Source organism: Schistocerca gregaria, chromosome 4, assembly GCF_023897955.1.
Source record: "Schistocerca gregaria isolate iqSchGreg1 chromosome 4, iqSchGreg1.2, whole genome shotgun sequence".
Classification (NCBI taxonomy): Eukaryota; Metazoa; Arthropoda; class Insecta; order Orthoptera; family Acrididae; genus Schistocerca; species Schistocerca gregaria.
Genome location: NC_064923.1, coordinates 496,266,870 through 496,280,106, shown reverse-complemented (window position 1 = coordinate 496,280,106; position 13,237 = coordinate 496,266,870). Strand labels below are relative to the sequence as shown.

General features: G+C 45.2%; 1 protein-coding gene across 12 annotated transcripts in view; it reads right to left on the bottom strand.

Annotated features, from left to right (window-relative positions):
* Window positions 1–13,237, bottom strand: part of LOC126266769 (protein NDRG3) — a 481,178-nt gene that overhangs the window by 135,502 nt on the left and 332,439 nt on the right. For 6 of the 12 annotated variants that reach the window (XM_049971295.1, XM_049971297.1, XM_049971293.1 and 3 more), the window contains one exon: window positions 4,485–4,684. In XM_049971295.1, coding sequence (XP_049827252.1) covers window positions 4,485–4,684 — 200 coding nt within the window. Of the gene's footprint in view, window positions 1–4,484; window positions 4,685–7,658; window positions 7,762–11,431; window positions 11,603–13,237 lie in introns of those variants that run through there. The other 6 variants (XM_049971292.1, XM_049971294.1, XM_049971298.1 and 3 more) reach the window with 3 other exon arrangements.

The following is a 13,237-nucleotide window of genomic DNA, read 5'->3' as shown; positions in this document are numbered from 1 at the left end:
GGGGAAACAGTCTGGATGATTGACTGATCTGGCCTTGTAACAATAACCAAAACGGTCTTGTTATGCTGGCACTGCGAACGGCTGAAAGCAAGGGGAAACTACGGCCGTAATTTTTCCCGAGGGCATGCAGCTTTACTGTATGGTTAAATGATGATGGCGTCCTCTTGGATAAAATATTCCGGAGGTAAAATAGTCCCCCATTTGGATCTCCGGGCGGGGACTACTCAAGAGGATGTCGTTATCAGGAGAAAGAAAACTGGTGTTCTACGGATCGGAGCGTGGAATGTCAAATCCCTTAATCGGGCAGGTAGGTTAGAAAATTTAAAAAGGGAAATGGATAGGTTAAAGTTAGAAATAGTGGGAATTAGTGAAGTTCGGTGGCAGGAGGAACAAGACTTCTGGTAAGGTGACTACAGGGTTATAAACACAAAATCAAATAGGGGTAATGCAGGAGTAGGCTTAATAATGAATAGGAAAATAGGAATACGGGTAAGCTACTACAAACAACATTGTGAACGCATTATTGTGGCCAAGATAGACACGAAGCCCACACCTACTACAGTAGTGCAAGTTTATATGCCAACTAGCTCTGCAAATGACGAAGAAATTGATGAAATATATGATCAAATAAAAGAAATTATTCAGATAGTGAAAGAAGACGAAAATTTAATAGTCACGGGTGACTTGAATTCAGTAGTAGGAAAAGGGAGAGAAGGAAACATAGTACGTGAATATGGACTGGGGCAAAGAAATGAAAGAGGAAGCCGCCTGGTAGAATTTTGCACAGAGCATAACATAATCATAGCTAACACTTGGTTAAAGAATCATAAAAGAACGTTGTATACATGGAAGAATCCTGGAGATACTGACAGGTTTCAGATTGATTATATAATGGTAAGACAGAGATTTAGGAACCAGGTTTTAAATTGTAAGACATTTCCAGGGGCAGATGTGGACTCTGACCACAATCTATTGGTTATGACCTGTAGATTACAACTGAAGAAACTGCAAAAAGGTGGGAATTTAAGGAGATGGGACATGGATAAACTAAAAGAACCAGAGGTTGTACACAGTTTCAGGGAGAGCATAAGGGAGCAATTGACAGGAATGGGGGAAAGAAATACAGTAGAAGAAGAATGGGTAGGTTTGAGGGATGAAGTAGTGACGGCAGCAGAGGATCAAGAAGGTAAAAAGACAAGGGCTAGTAGAAATCCTTGGGTAACAGAAGAAATATTGAATTTAATTGATGAAAGGAGAAAATATAAAAATGCAGTAAATGAAGCAGGCAAAAAGGAATACAGACGTCTCAAAAATGAGATCGACAGGAAGTGCAAAATGGCTAAGCAGGGATGGCTAGAGGACAAATGTAAGAATGTAGAGGCTTATCTCATTAGGGGTAAGATAGATACTGCCTACAGGAAAATTAAGAGACCTTTGGAGAAAAGAGAACCACTTGTATGAACATCAAGACCTCAGATGGAAACCCAGTTCTAAGCAAAGAAGGGAAAGCAGAAAGGTAGAAGGAGAATATAGAGGTTCTATACAAGGGCGATGTACTTGAGGACAATATTATGGAATTGGAAGAGGATGTAGTTGAAGATGACATGGGAGATACGATACTGCGTGAAGAGTTTGACAGAGCATTGAAAGAACTGAGTCGAAACAAGGACCCGGAGTAGACAACATTCCATTGGAACTACTGACGGCCTTGGGAGAGCCAGTCCAGACAAAACTCTACCATCTGGTGAGCAAGATGTATGAGACAGGCGAAATGAATGGTTCAAATGGCTCTGAGCGCTATGGGACTCAACTGCTGTGGTCATTAGTCCCCTAGAAATTAGAACTACTTAAACCTAACTAACCTAAGGACATCACACACATCCATGCCCGAGGCAGGATTCGAATATGCGACCGTAGCAGTCGCACGGTTCCGGACACCGCGCCTAGAACCGCGAGACCACTGCGGCCGGCACAGGCGAAATACCCTCAGACTTCAAGAAGAATATAATAATTCAAATCCCAAAGAAAGCAGGTGTTGAAAGATGTGAAAATTACCGAACTATCAAACTGATAGTTCGGTAATTTTCACATCTTTCAACACGTGCTTTCTTTGGGATTGGAATTATTATATTCTTCTTGAAGTCTGAGGGTATTTCGCCTGTCTCATACATCTGCACAGCTGCAAAATACTAACACGAATTCTTTACAGACGAATGGAAAAACTAGTAGAATCCGACCTCGGGGAAGATCAGTTTGGATTCCGTAGAAATGTTGGAACACGTGAGGCAATACTGTCCCTAGGGCTTATCTTAAAAGCTAGATTAAGGAAGGGCAAACCTACGTTTCTAGCATTTGTAGACTTAGTGAAAGCTTTTGACAATGTTGACTGGAATACTTTCTTTCAAATTGTGAAGGTGGCAGGGGTAAAATACAGCGAGCGAATGGCTTTTTACAATTTGTACAGAAACCAGATGGCAGTTATTAGAGTCGAGGGGCACGAAAGGGAAGCAGTGGTTGGGAAGGGAGTGAGACAGGATTGTAGCCTCTCCCCGATGTTATCAATCTGTATATTGAGCAAGCAGTGAAGGAAACAAAAGAAAAATTCGGAGTATGTATTAAAATCCATGGAGAAGAAATAAAAACTCTGAGGTACGCCGATGACATTGTAATTCTGTGAGAGACAGCAAAAGGCTTCGAAGAGCACCTGAACGGAATGGACAGTGTCTTGAACGGAGGGTATAAGATGAACATCGACAAAAGCAAAACGAGGATAATGGAATGTAATCGAATTAAGTCGGGTGATGCTGAGGGAATTAGATTTGGAAATGAGACACTTACAGTAGTAAAGGAGTTTTGCTATTTGGGGAGCAAAATAACTAATGATGGTCGAAGTAGAGAGGGTATAAAATGTAGACTGGCAATGGCAAGGAAAGCGTTTCTGAAGAAGAGGAATTTGTTAACATCTAGTATAGATTTAAGTGTCAGGAAGTCATTTCTGAAAGTATTTGTATGGAGTGTAGCCATGTATGGAAGTGAAACGTGGACGATAAATAATTTGGACAAGAAGAGAATATAAGCTTTGGAAATGTGGTGCTACAGAAGAATGCTGAAGATTATATGGGTAGATCACATAACTAATGAGGAAGTATTGAATAGGATTGGGGAGAAGAGGAGTTTGTGGCACAACTTGACCAGAAGAAGGGATCCGTTGGTAGGACATGTTCTGAGGCATCAAGGGATGACCAATTTAGTATTGGAGGGCAGCATGAAGAGTAAAACTCGTAAAGGTTAACCAAGAGATGACTACACTACGCAGATTCAGAAGGATGTAGGTTGCAGTGGGTAGTAGGAGACAAAGAAGCTTGCACAGTCTAGAGTAGCATGAAGAGCTGCATGAAACCAGTCTCAGGACTGAAGACCACAACAACAACAACAACAACAACAACAACATGCTGTTTGTAGTAGCTTACCCGCACTCCTATTTTTTTTATTCATTATTAAACCTACTCCTGCATTACCCCTATTTGATTTTGTATTTATGACCCTGTAGTCACCTGACCAGAAGTCTTGTTCCTCCTGCCACCGAACTTTACTAATTCCCACTATATCTAACTTCAACCTATCCATTTCCCTTTTTAAATTTTGTAACCTACCTGCCCGATTAAGGGATCTGACATTCCACGCTCCGATCCGCAGAATGCCAGTTTTCTTTCTCCTGATAACGACGTGCTCCTGAGTAGTCCCCGCCCGGAGATCCAAATGGGGGACTACTTTACCTCCGGAATCTTTTACCCAAGAGATCGCCATCATCATTTAATCACACAGTAAAACTGCATGCCCTCGGGAAAAATTACGGCCGTAGTTTCCCCTTGCTTTCAGCCATTCGCAGTAGGAGCACAGCAAGGCCGTTTTGGTTTATGTTACAAGGCCAGATCAGTCAATCATCCAGACTGTTTCCCCTACAACTACTGAAAAGGCTGCTGCCGCTCTTCAGGAACCACACGTTTGTCTGGCCTCTCAACAGATACCCCTCCGTTGTAGTTTGCACCTACGGTCCATGGTTCATGGGGGGTATATACATTATTCCGTGATTTATTCAGTTTTCAAATTTATATTGACTTTTTAATCACCCGGTACATCATAAAACATGGAAACTTCGTTCGCATACATAGATTGACTGATTTACTTCAAATTTTTTTACCAGAAAGCCTCGATTAATACAAAAATTGTCTCTGACGCCATGAACACAGTCAGGGCAGGCTGCGTCCGAAGGGAAAGCAGTTGCTTAGTTCATACAGGGTGTCCGGGTTAAACAGAAAATAATATAAAACGTAATAACCTGAAACGTAAACGAGATATTTATTGGCGGTTTGCTTCCACAAGCATGGTAACTCAAAGTGTAGACGTGTGGATAGTTTTGATCAGACAGTGTAGAGAGAAGTGGCTGCGGACGAGACTTGGGGCCGGCAGCGTGGTGTACTCACGGTTGAGGCCGAGGTCGTGGTAGGTGAGGATGGCGGGGCGGCCGCGGCGGCCGCGCACGGCCACCAGCACGTCGCCCTGGCCGGTGGGCACGCGCTCCTCCACGCAGCCCGCGTCCTCCTGCGACAGCGAGCGCGCGCTGGGGAACTGCAGCTGGATGCTGCGCAGCTCGATGTCGTCCATGCTGTCCGACGGCATCGTGCTGCAACACACAGCGAAACGCCCGCGTTCACTACGGCAGTCCCTCACACGCCGCGTCTCCTCACTGTGCCACTGATCGGCCGTCCCAGGCGCTCTCACTCCCGTCTACCATAACTAATGACAGAGACCGAAGATTTCTGTAGGCGAGTCTACCAACGTACAGCGTCTTTCACAATGTTTTGGCGATTTCAAGTTTGAATAACGCGGGCTAAAAATAAAATACGGCGACAGTGGGGCTGTGTATTACGACATCGGAGCGCCACGTTTCATACCATATACAGGTCAGTAATCATATACTGGTCGAACAGACATCGTGCGTTCGCGATGAAATGCTATTTTCGCTACGGCGAATCAGCCGTGCGCGTGCAATGTGCCTTTCGTACGCATTTCAAGATTCATCCGCGATATCTAGTTCTGGTAGAAAACTAAACTAAACTCCGTCCGAACAGGCCTAGGAAGGCCCAACGGTACGGACCGGCCGCCGTGTCATCCTCAGCTGGATGCGGATATGGAGGGGCATGTGGTCAGCACACCGCTCTCCCGACCGTATGTCAGTTTAAGAAACCGGAGCCGCTCCTCAGTTTGCGTCACGAGTGCAGAGTGCACCACACTTGCTAACACCGCTCGGCAGACCGGATGGTCACCCATCCAAGTGCCAGCCCAACCCGACAGCGCTTAACTTCGGTGGTTTGACAGGAACCGGTGTTGCCACTGCGGCAAGGCCGTTGGGTCGTGCTGGTAGAACAATATTGAAGTGCGTAAGATACTTCCGTGGAACAGCCAGTGCATCGATTCCAAAGTCAACAGGCCCTCGCAAAACAGTCCGAACTCTCGAGAACATCGAACGTGAGCGTAGCATTTTTCCGGTAAGCCCTCGTTGTTAGTTACGAAAACGTGTCCAAACGCTGATCACCTCACTGGCATCCATTCATCGCGTAATCCGGTGTGATCTGCGTTATCATCAGTACCGCTTAATTTCCAAACGCGCTTGTATCGAATGACCGCCTCGCTCACCCTATTTAACTGCGACAGACTTCTACCTATGTGGTTATTTACAGACAAGAGTGTTCTCCGAACAGCAGGGAAGCTTGTAACAGTTAAAAGATCGAATTCACGACGAAATTTCCAGAATTCCTCCCACAGTTATGAAAGATGCGTTCAAAAACTGGCTGAAACGCCTGGAGTATTCTGTAGCCGCGAATGATCGTCATATGTCCGATGTAATATTGCATAAGTAAACTTGAATAAATGTTGAGCCTTGTAAAATACTCAGCTTGGTTTCACGATTGGTTTGTGTGCTACTCAAATTTGAAATCGTCAAAACGTTATGAACGGTCTTAAAAACACCGTTTACTGCTACTAGCACCACTAGTAAGGCCCTTGAGTAGGTGACAACCAAAGTGATGTCTGAGGACAAGCTAAGTGTATTAGCTTGCCTGACACTGTTCCAAGTTACATCAATGCAAAGGTTACCCCAACTGCTGTACGGATCATAACTATTATACAGAATATGTAAAACTCACAATGCTTCTCACGTCCAACTGTTGCTTGAAATCCAGTAAACACACACACACACAAAGTACGACAGTAATTTATCACATGTAAAGTTACGAGTAAAACCACACGAAGGAAGTAAAGACAGAGTTAACTATAACATAATAGAGTGAGGGATTAGCATCGTTAACTCCATATTGTGAAACATATTGTATGCTTCACGATCACGAACCAGAAAACATTTGGTCTGGTATGGTTAGCTTTCATACAGCCTCTCTTTCACAAAAATTATATTTTTTACTGCGCACGGCTTCCACAAAGGATACAAGAACTTTATGTTTAAAACGTGACTAGAATACGATGCACTTGCTTTACCAACGATTGACGCACTTTTGAAGGTGCAAAACTTTTCCAGCCACCTTTGATGATGTCGTGAACGACTCTAAGGCAGTAACTGTTCTTTACAGAAAATTATTACTCCGCTTTCCCCTGAAGAATGACATTCAAAGCACCCGTGCTCGTGAACTATCTTTTAAATAATTAAACGACGAAAACTAATAGTTTTTACACATAATTTCGTTAACTCTTCTATTAGAATTTTCGATTCGTATTTTAAATATAGTGCTACAATCTTAGATTTCCTTTCCCACCTTTCATTCGGCACCAGAGATGAGAGGAGGAACTGGATTTCGTAAAGCCGTATTTTTTATCCAGTTGCCACTGATCCGATACGGAGATACCTGTGGTCTAATTTCGCAATGTACTGGGTGTAGGTGCCCAGTTTCAGCTACTTTCTCGTAAATAATAAAAATTTTCAGAGAATCAAGAACGTATTTTCTAGCCTCGAGCGTATTTTTTGAATATAGAAATAGCAAGGCCGGGGATCTCCAGTGCAAGCAATTAATTATATCATTCTGTGCACTTCGATCACTGTCTAATGCTTCTGTGTGTCGTCACGAGAACGAAGAAGGAACATAAGGCAGAGACAGAAATAACTTCATAGTTGTAGAAGCAGAGCTTTCCTTCACACATTGTCACCAGGAGGCAACCTTCCTACGAACGTTTTCTCCCTTTAGGAGAAGTGGATCAAAACCTTCTATAATATATCTCCTACCTGCAGAGATTTCACTGCGCAAAATACTGTCGAAACCACTGGTTGACGCCAAACTTCGGGTCAGTGCTCTACAGTCGTGTTGTTACCTCGTAACCTGCTGCGCCAATTACTCAACGGAGAGCCGTTACCGAGGCGGTCCGTAGTTTTCGGCCTTGACTTTCGCTGCACACCTCTAATTATGCTCGAAGCGTTGTGAAGGTGTTCGCAAGACAGCGTTCTCTTTGTACTCACAACTAAATTCATTCGATTTGAAGACACTAGGTACTATCATTCACAAGGCGGTATATTCTGTAAGATACTCGTAAATTGACATCCTCACATGCTGTCAGCTAGTAAAATGCATGTAGTTTGTGAAAGAAACCTTTACCACATGCCTGTCTTCTGCTAGCGTCGTACGGTAACGAACTCTGGGTTTATTTACGCATTTTGTCACAATTTTGTTACTGTAACATCCTTGCCATAGACATCATCTGAACGTTGACCAAAGACAATGCTACACGAAAATAGCCTGGAGATCATAAGTCACGGAGAGTTACAAAAACAGCGCGTCGATAAGGAGATTGTCGATGTGCCTTAGCAATACTGGTATCATTTATGTGTGATTTTAGAAATTCATACTGAAGTAACCGGTGCACCTAATAGAAATGTAGTTTAAGGAAAGCTTAAAAACTTGTATTTGCTTAGACTCGCTTCCCAGAAGAACGAACTTTTTAATTCCCTGCATCATCTCCTTGGCCAAGATACACTCATTTTCCTCGATTAACGGAAATGCGTATAGAAGCTGATGTGCTCACGCTGTAAGACATATTTCGCATGCATCAGTCGTCACACTTAAACAAGGTCACACACAAACGCAATCTTTGCTACATCTCTATGCCTATAGTAGAGAATTCTGTTGTTCTAATCACCCTCCACATTCTCTTTTGAAATACATAAAATCATGCGAAACAAATAAGAAATGAATAAGGAAACACTTGTATAAAATTGCCGAACCACTACAGACTGCTACAGTAAAACCAGGAGTAAAACACCATAGTGCTCAGAATAGAATCTCTGAACGCAGATAACAAGCTGTAGAGAGACGAAGAGTGTTAAAGCGTGATGCAGGCGACTGTAAAGGGACGTCGCAGGAAGCTAGAAAACAATATACAAACATATGCTTGCACACACTGAATCAACAGAACGACAAAATTTTACCATCTTCAAGAAATAAAAGATTTAAATTTTTCAGCCTGACACGTCATACTTTACTTTTGGTGTGTATCTCAACGCAGGGACAGTGCCATTTTTCTTTAGCGATCTTGAGTTCAAACTGCTGGTCTTACAAATTTGTTTTTCTTGCCTTCTTTTAATCCATTAGCGTCCAAGCTTTTTTTCCAACAATATGCGTGAATACACAGTAGTCCACTTGGGCCATATTCTAGGTATTTCTCACAAATATGTAAAACAGTACTTATACAATATTACTACTCATAATTTTATTGACAGCTTGTTTCATTCTACATCTGATATTGTTCACTGGACAAAACATTAATCATCTCATCAAAGCTACACACTGGTCGCGTTGCTACGAGGCAATGATGTGAAGTAAAACATGACATTGGTGTGGCGTGTATGTACCAATCGATTGTATACAAGCAGAGCAGTAAGACCCGTCGATCTGAAGGTGTGACAGTATAACCGAAAGTAGTTAAGGCACTTGGATACGCCTATGACCATATAGCGAATGAAGTTCCTCAATTATTCGGTGTGTCGACGGGAAGTGCCTACCGTGTCTGCAAGCGATGGTGTACCGCTCACTGCAATGTAACACGGCGCAAGAACGGTGGTCGTAAAAAGATTCTAAGCGACAGTGACAACTGTTACGCCTTGTCAGTAAGCACTGGTTACAAACTTCACAGAAACCGCTGCCGTCAGCGAAAGCAAGTCTCTCTTAAAGAGTATGTGAGAGGAAACTGTGAAGAAATCGTCATTCGGCGCCGGGTATCTCGCAAACAAACAGTGTTCACAGCGGCACATGAATCTGTAACTTTTTCAACAGACCAACCAACATCGTAACTGGGCAGAGGGTGGCTGGAGTTGTGCAGTCTGTTCCGACTAATTCCTGTTTTGTATCTTTTCAAAACAGTGTTCACAGCGGCACATGAATCTGTAACTTTTTCAACAGACCAAACAACATCGTAACTGGGCAGAGGGTGGCTGGAGTTGTGCAGTCTGTTCCGACTAATTCCTGTTTTGTATCTTTTCAAAACAGTGTTCACAGCGGCACATGAATCTGTAACTTTTTCAACAGACCAAACAACATCGTAACTGGGCAGAGGGTGGCTGGAGTTGTGCAGTCTGTTCCGACTAATTCCTGTTTTGTATCTTTTCAAATGATACAAGGCATGGAGTGCACTGACCGCCACATTGCCGGGAAAAAATACAAGACCCTAAAGGACTCTGTTCTGAGGCACCAGGGTATAGTAGAAGGATACTGAGAGGGCGTTGTGATAATATTTATTTTTCACGGTCATCAGCGACGAGATGAGAGCTGGGGAAGCCCGTCTATGCACCCTCTGTTGTGACTCTGCCGGCGGTAGCTGTGCTGAGTTTAGAGGTGAAAATTATATGCCACATCCAATCTAGGGTACAACTATTCCGCACCGACGAAGATGTGTTCCTGTTGAATAGGTTCAGCCATTTGATAGGATTCGCACTGTGGAGACGGGGAAAGCTGTGTGGACGTATCGAGAGATTGCACCTCATGTTGGGCACAGTGTGTAGGAGGCGTGGTCTGTGGAACATTCTCCCACTTGTCGACCAGGTTCTGGCCATTTATGTATCACAGACACACGTGAAGACCAAAATATTGTGCGAGCAGCAGTAGTCGACTGAACTTCATCCAGGGACAAAATCCGGACACATGTAGCACATACTCTATCATTAGGGGAGATTGGAAACTGCCTGCTAACAGCACGATTAAGACCACGCTTGCCTCTGGGCAGGTATTCACTCACACCACAACACCGGCAAATGTGAAAGAGTTGACTAGAGAGTAGAGTGTCGTTCTGTTGTCTTCACTGATGAGGGTAGGTTCTGTCTATGTGCGAGATGTCTGGATGTAGACGTGTGTGGCGTAGACCTGGTGAGCCGCTACTCCAGAGTGCATTCTCTCACGAGCCGCAGGTTCCATCCCGGGCTTCACGGTGTGGAGGGCAAACAGTTACAACTCGCGGTCACATGTGGCGTTCCTGCAGGATGAAGTAACCAGTGTACGCTAACCAGGTTGTTCTGCCCGTGCTACTGTCACCTCGCCAACAGGAAGAAGACGTGCTTTTTCAGCGGGACAACGCACAACCGCATACGGTTGCTACGACGCAACGCGCTCTCAGTGGTTTACAACTGCCGTGATCTGGAACATCACCACATCCGCCGTCAACTGACACGACGAAGCGGAAACTTACTGCTTGTCGAGGACTGAAAAGACCCAGTGCCAGATTTCAACAAAGGAGCAAGATGCTTGGGGCAGTCTGCCACAGGATGCCATTCGGTACCTTCACGATCGTTTGCAAGACAGGACACACGCCTGCGTTGTCGCCAGGAGGAGAGAGAGAGAGAGAGGGGGGGGGGGGGGGGTTGCACGGTGTATTTATGCGACTACTGAGGCATCCTTTACTGCGACAGGTGTGCTTAATTTGGTATGAATCTGTAATCATATAGTCCTACAATTATGAACTACTTGTCAATAAAATGAGAGTGTTGCATTTTTTCCTGCACTGAATTGTTTATTCCACACATACAATCATAGCCACACAGTCAGGACTTTTCAACACCAGACGATTTCCTGTGTGCTAAAATAACTGCTGTGCAGCACGACAACGACGAGAGTAGATACTGCACAGAACAGGTAGGAAGAAGTTCTGTGCGTCGTTTCGCGAAGGTAATCCCAGAAATACTTATCGTTCCCTCGCAGTCTCGAGTGAAAAGGCATGATCATTTTAAGTGTACAGCTCCTGTCACCTTTTTCTGAACCGAGTATGTTCGGAAGAAGACATACGGCGGTTCGGTTCGTGAGACGTCGCAGGCTGACTAGTTTTTTGTGTGGTGTGCATATGATAATGACAGTCGGCCAGGAGAGGGTCGGAGGCGTGCAGGCACCTGTTGGGCAGCGGCGGGCTGTCCTGCCAGGAGGCGGACGACCTGGAGGACTCTGAGGAGGAGGAGGGCAGCGCGCGCGGCACGGCCAGCCGCACCTCGGGCTGCTGCAGCCGCAGCCCCGCCGGGGAGCCCGCCGCGCCCTCGTCGCCCGACGCCTCCCCCGGCAGCGCCCTGCAGCAGGTCCCCGCCACACCTCCACACCACATCGCACCACACCTCCACAATTCGCACCTCCAGCGGCCAAGTGTCAGGCTACAAATACCGGTCCAGCGGACCGACTCTCGGCTGGTCCACGGATTTACTAGCAGTGTCTGCACTAGAACCTTTCGTGACGGAGATAACAGTACTAAAATTGCACGCCTACTGTAACACCAAAATGGAATCAACGGCATGGGCGTCCACAGAATTTTTCGCAAGAGGGGGCACGTTTCTAAAATTGGCACTTTTGATGTAACTAATTCGGTTATTCTGAAAACGTATCGTATCGTATTGTCGTTGAGAAGTATTCACGGACAGAAGAGCCAAGCAAACTGAAACACCTGTCTAATATCGTGTAGGGCCCTCGCTAGCACGCAGAAGTGCTGTAACACGACGTGACATGCATTCGACTACTGTCTGAAGTAGTGCTGGAGGAAACTGACACCATGAATCCGGCAGGGCTGTCCATAAATCCGTAAGAGCACCAGGGGTGGAAATCTCTTCTGAACAGCACGTTGCAAGACATTCCAGATATGACCAATAATGTTCATGTCTGCAGAGTTTGGTGGCCATCGGAAGTGCTTAAACTCAGAAGAGTGTTCCTGGAGCCACTCTGTAGCAATTCTGGACGTTTAGAGTGTTGCATTGTCTTGCTGGAATTGCCCAAGAGCGCCGGAAAGCACAATGGACACAAATTTATGCAGCTGATAAAGACAGGATGCGTACGTACATGTCACCTGTCAGAGTCGAATCTAGACGGATCACGGGTCTCATATCACTCCAACAGCACACGCCCAACACCATTACAAAGCCTCCACCAGATTGAATAGTCCCCTGCTGACATGCAGTGTCAATGGAATCTGTCTCCATACCCGTAGAAGTCCGTCCGCTCGATACAATTTGAAACGAGACTCGCCCCACCGGACAACATGTTTCAGGTCATCAACAGTCCACTGTCGGTGCTGACGGACCCAAGTGAGGCGTAAAGCTTCGTGCCTCCAGTCATCAAGGGTACACGAGTGGGCCTTCGGCTACGAAAGCTCATACCAATGATGTTTCGTTGAATGTTTCGCACGCTGACTCTTGTTGATCAACCAGCAGTGAAATCTGCAGCAATTTGCGAAAGGGTTGCACTATTGTAACGATGAACGATTGTCTTCAGTCGTCGTTGGTCCCGTTCTTGCAGGATCTTTTTGCGGCCGCAGCGATGTCGGAGATTTGATGACTTGCAGGATTCCTAATATTCACGGCACGCTCTTGAAATGGTCGAACAGGAAAATCCCCACTTCAACGCTACCTCGGATATGCTGTGTCCCATCACTCGTGCACCGACTGTAACGCCACGTACAAACTCACTTAAATCTTGGTAATCTGCCGTTGTAGCAGCAGCAACGACACTTACTCTTCTACAGGCGTTGCCGACCACAGCGCCGTATTCTTCCTGTTTACATCTCTCTGTATCTGAATACGCATGCCTGTACCAGATTGTTTGGCGCTTCAGTGTAAAAGTTATTGCAACTCTAAAAACTGATATATATCCCTTTAGTATGTTGCGCTAAGAGTGTTCGCATATAGGCGTTGGGCCAGCCATTTCTGCACTTCGGTAAG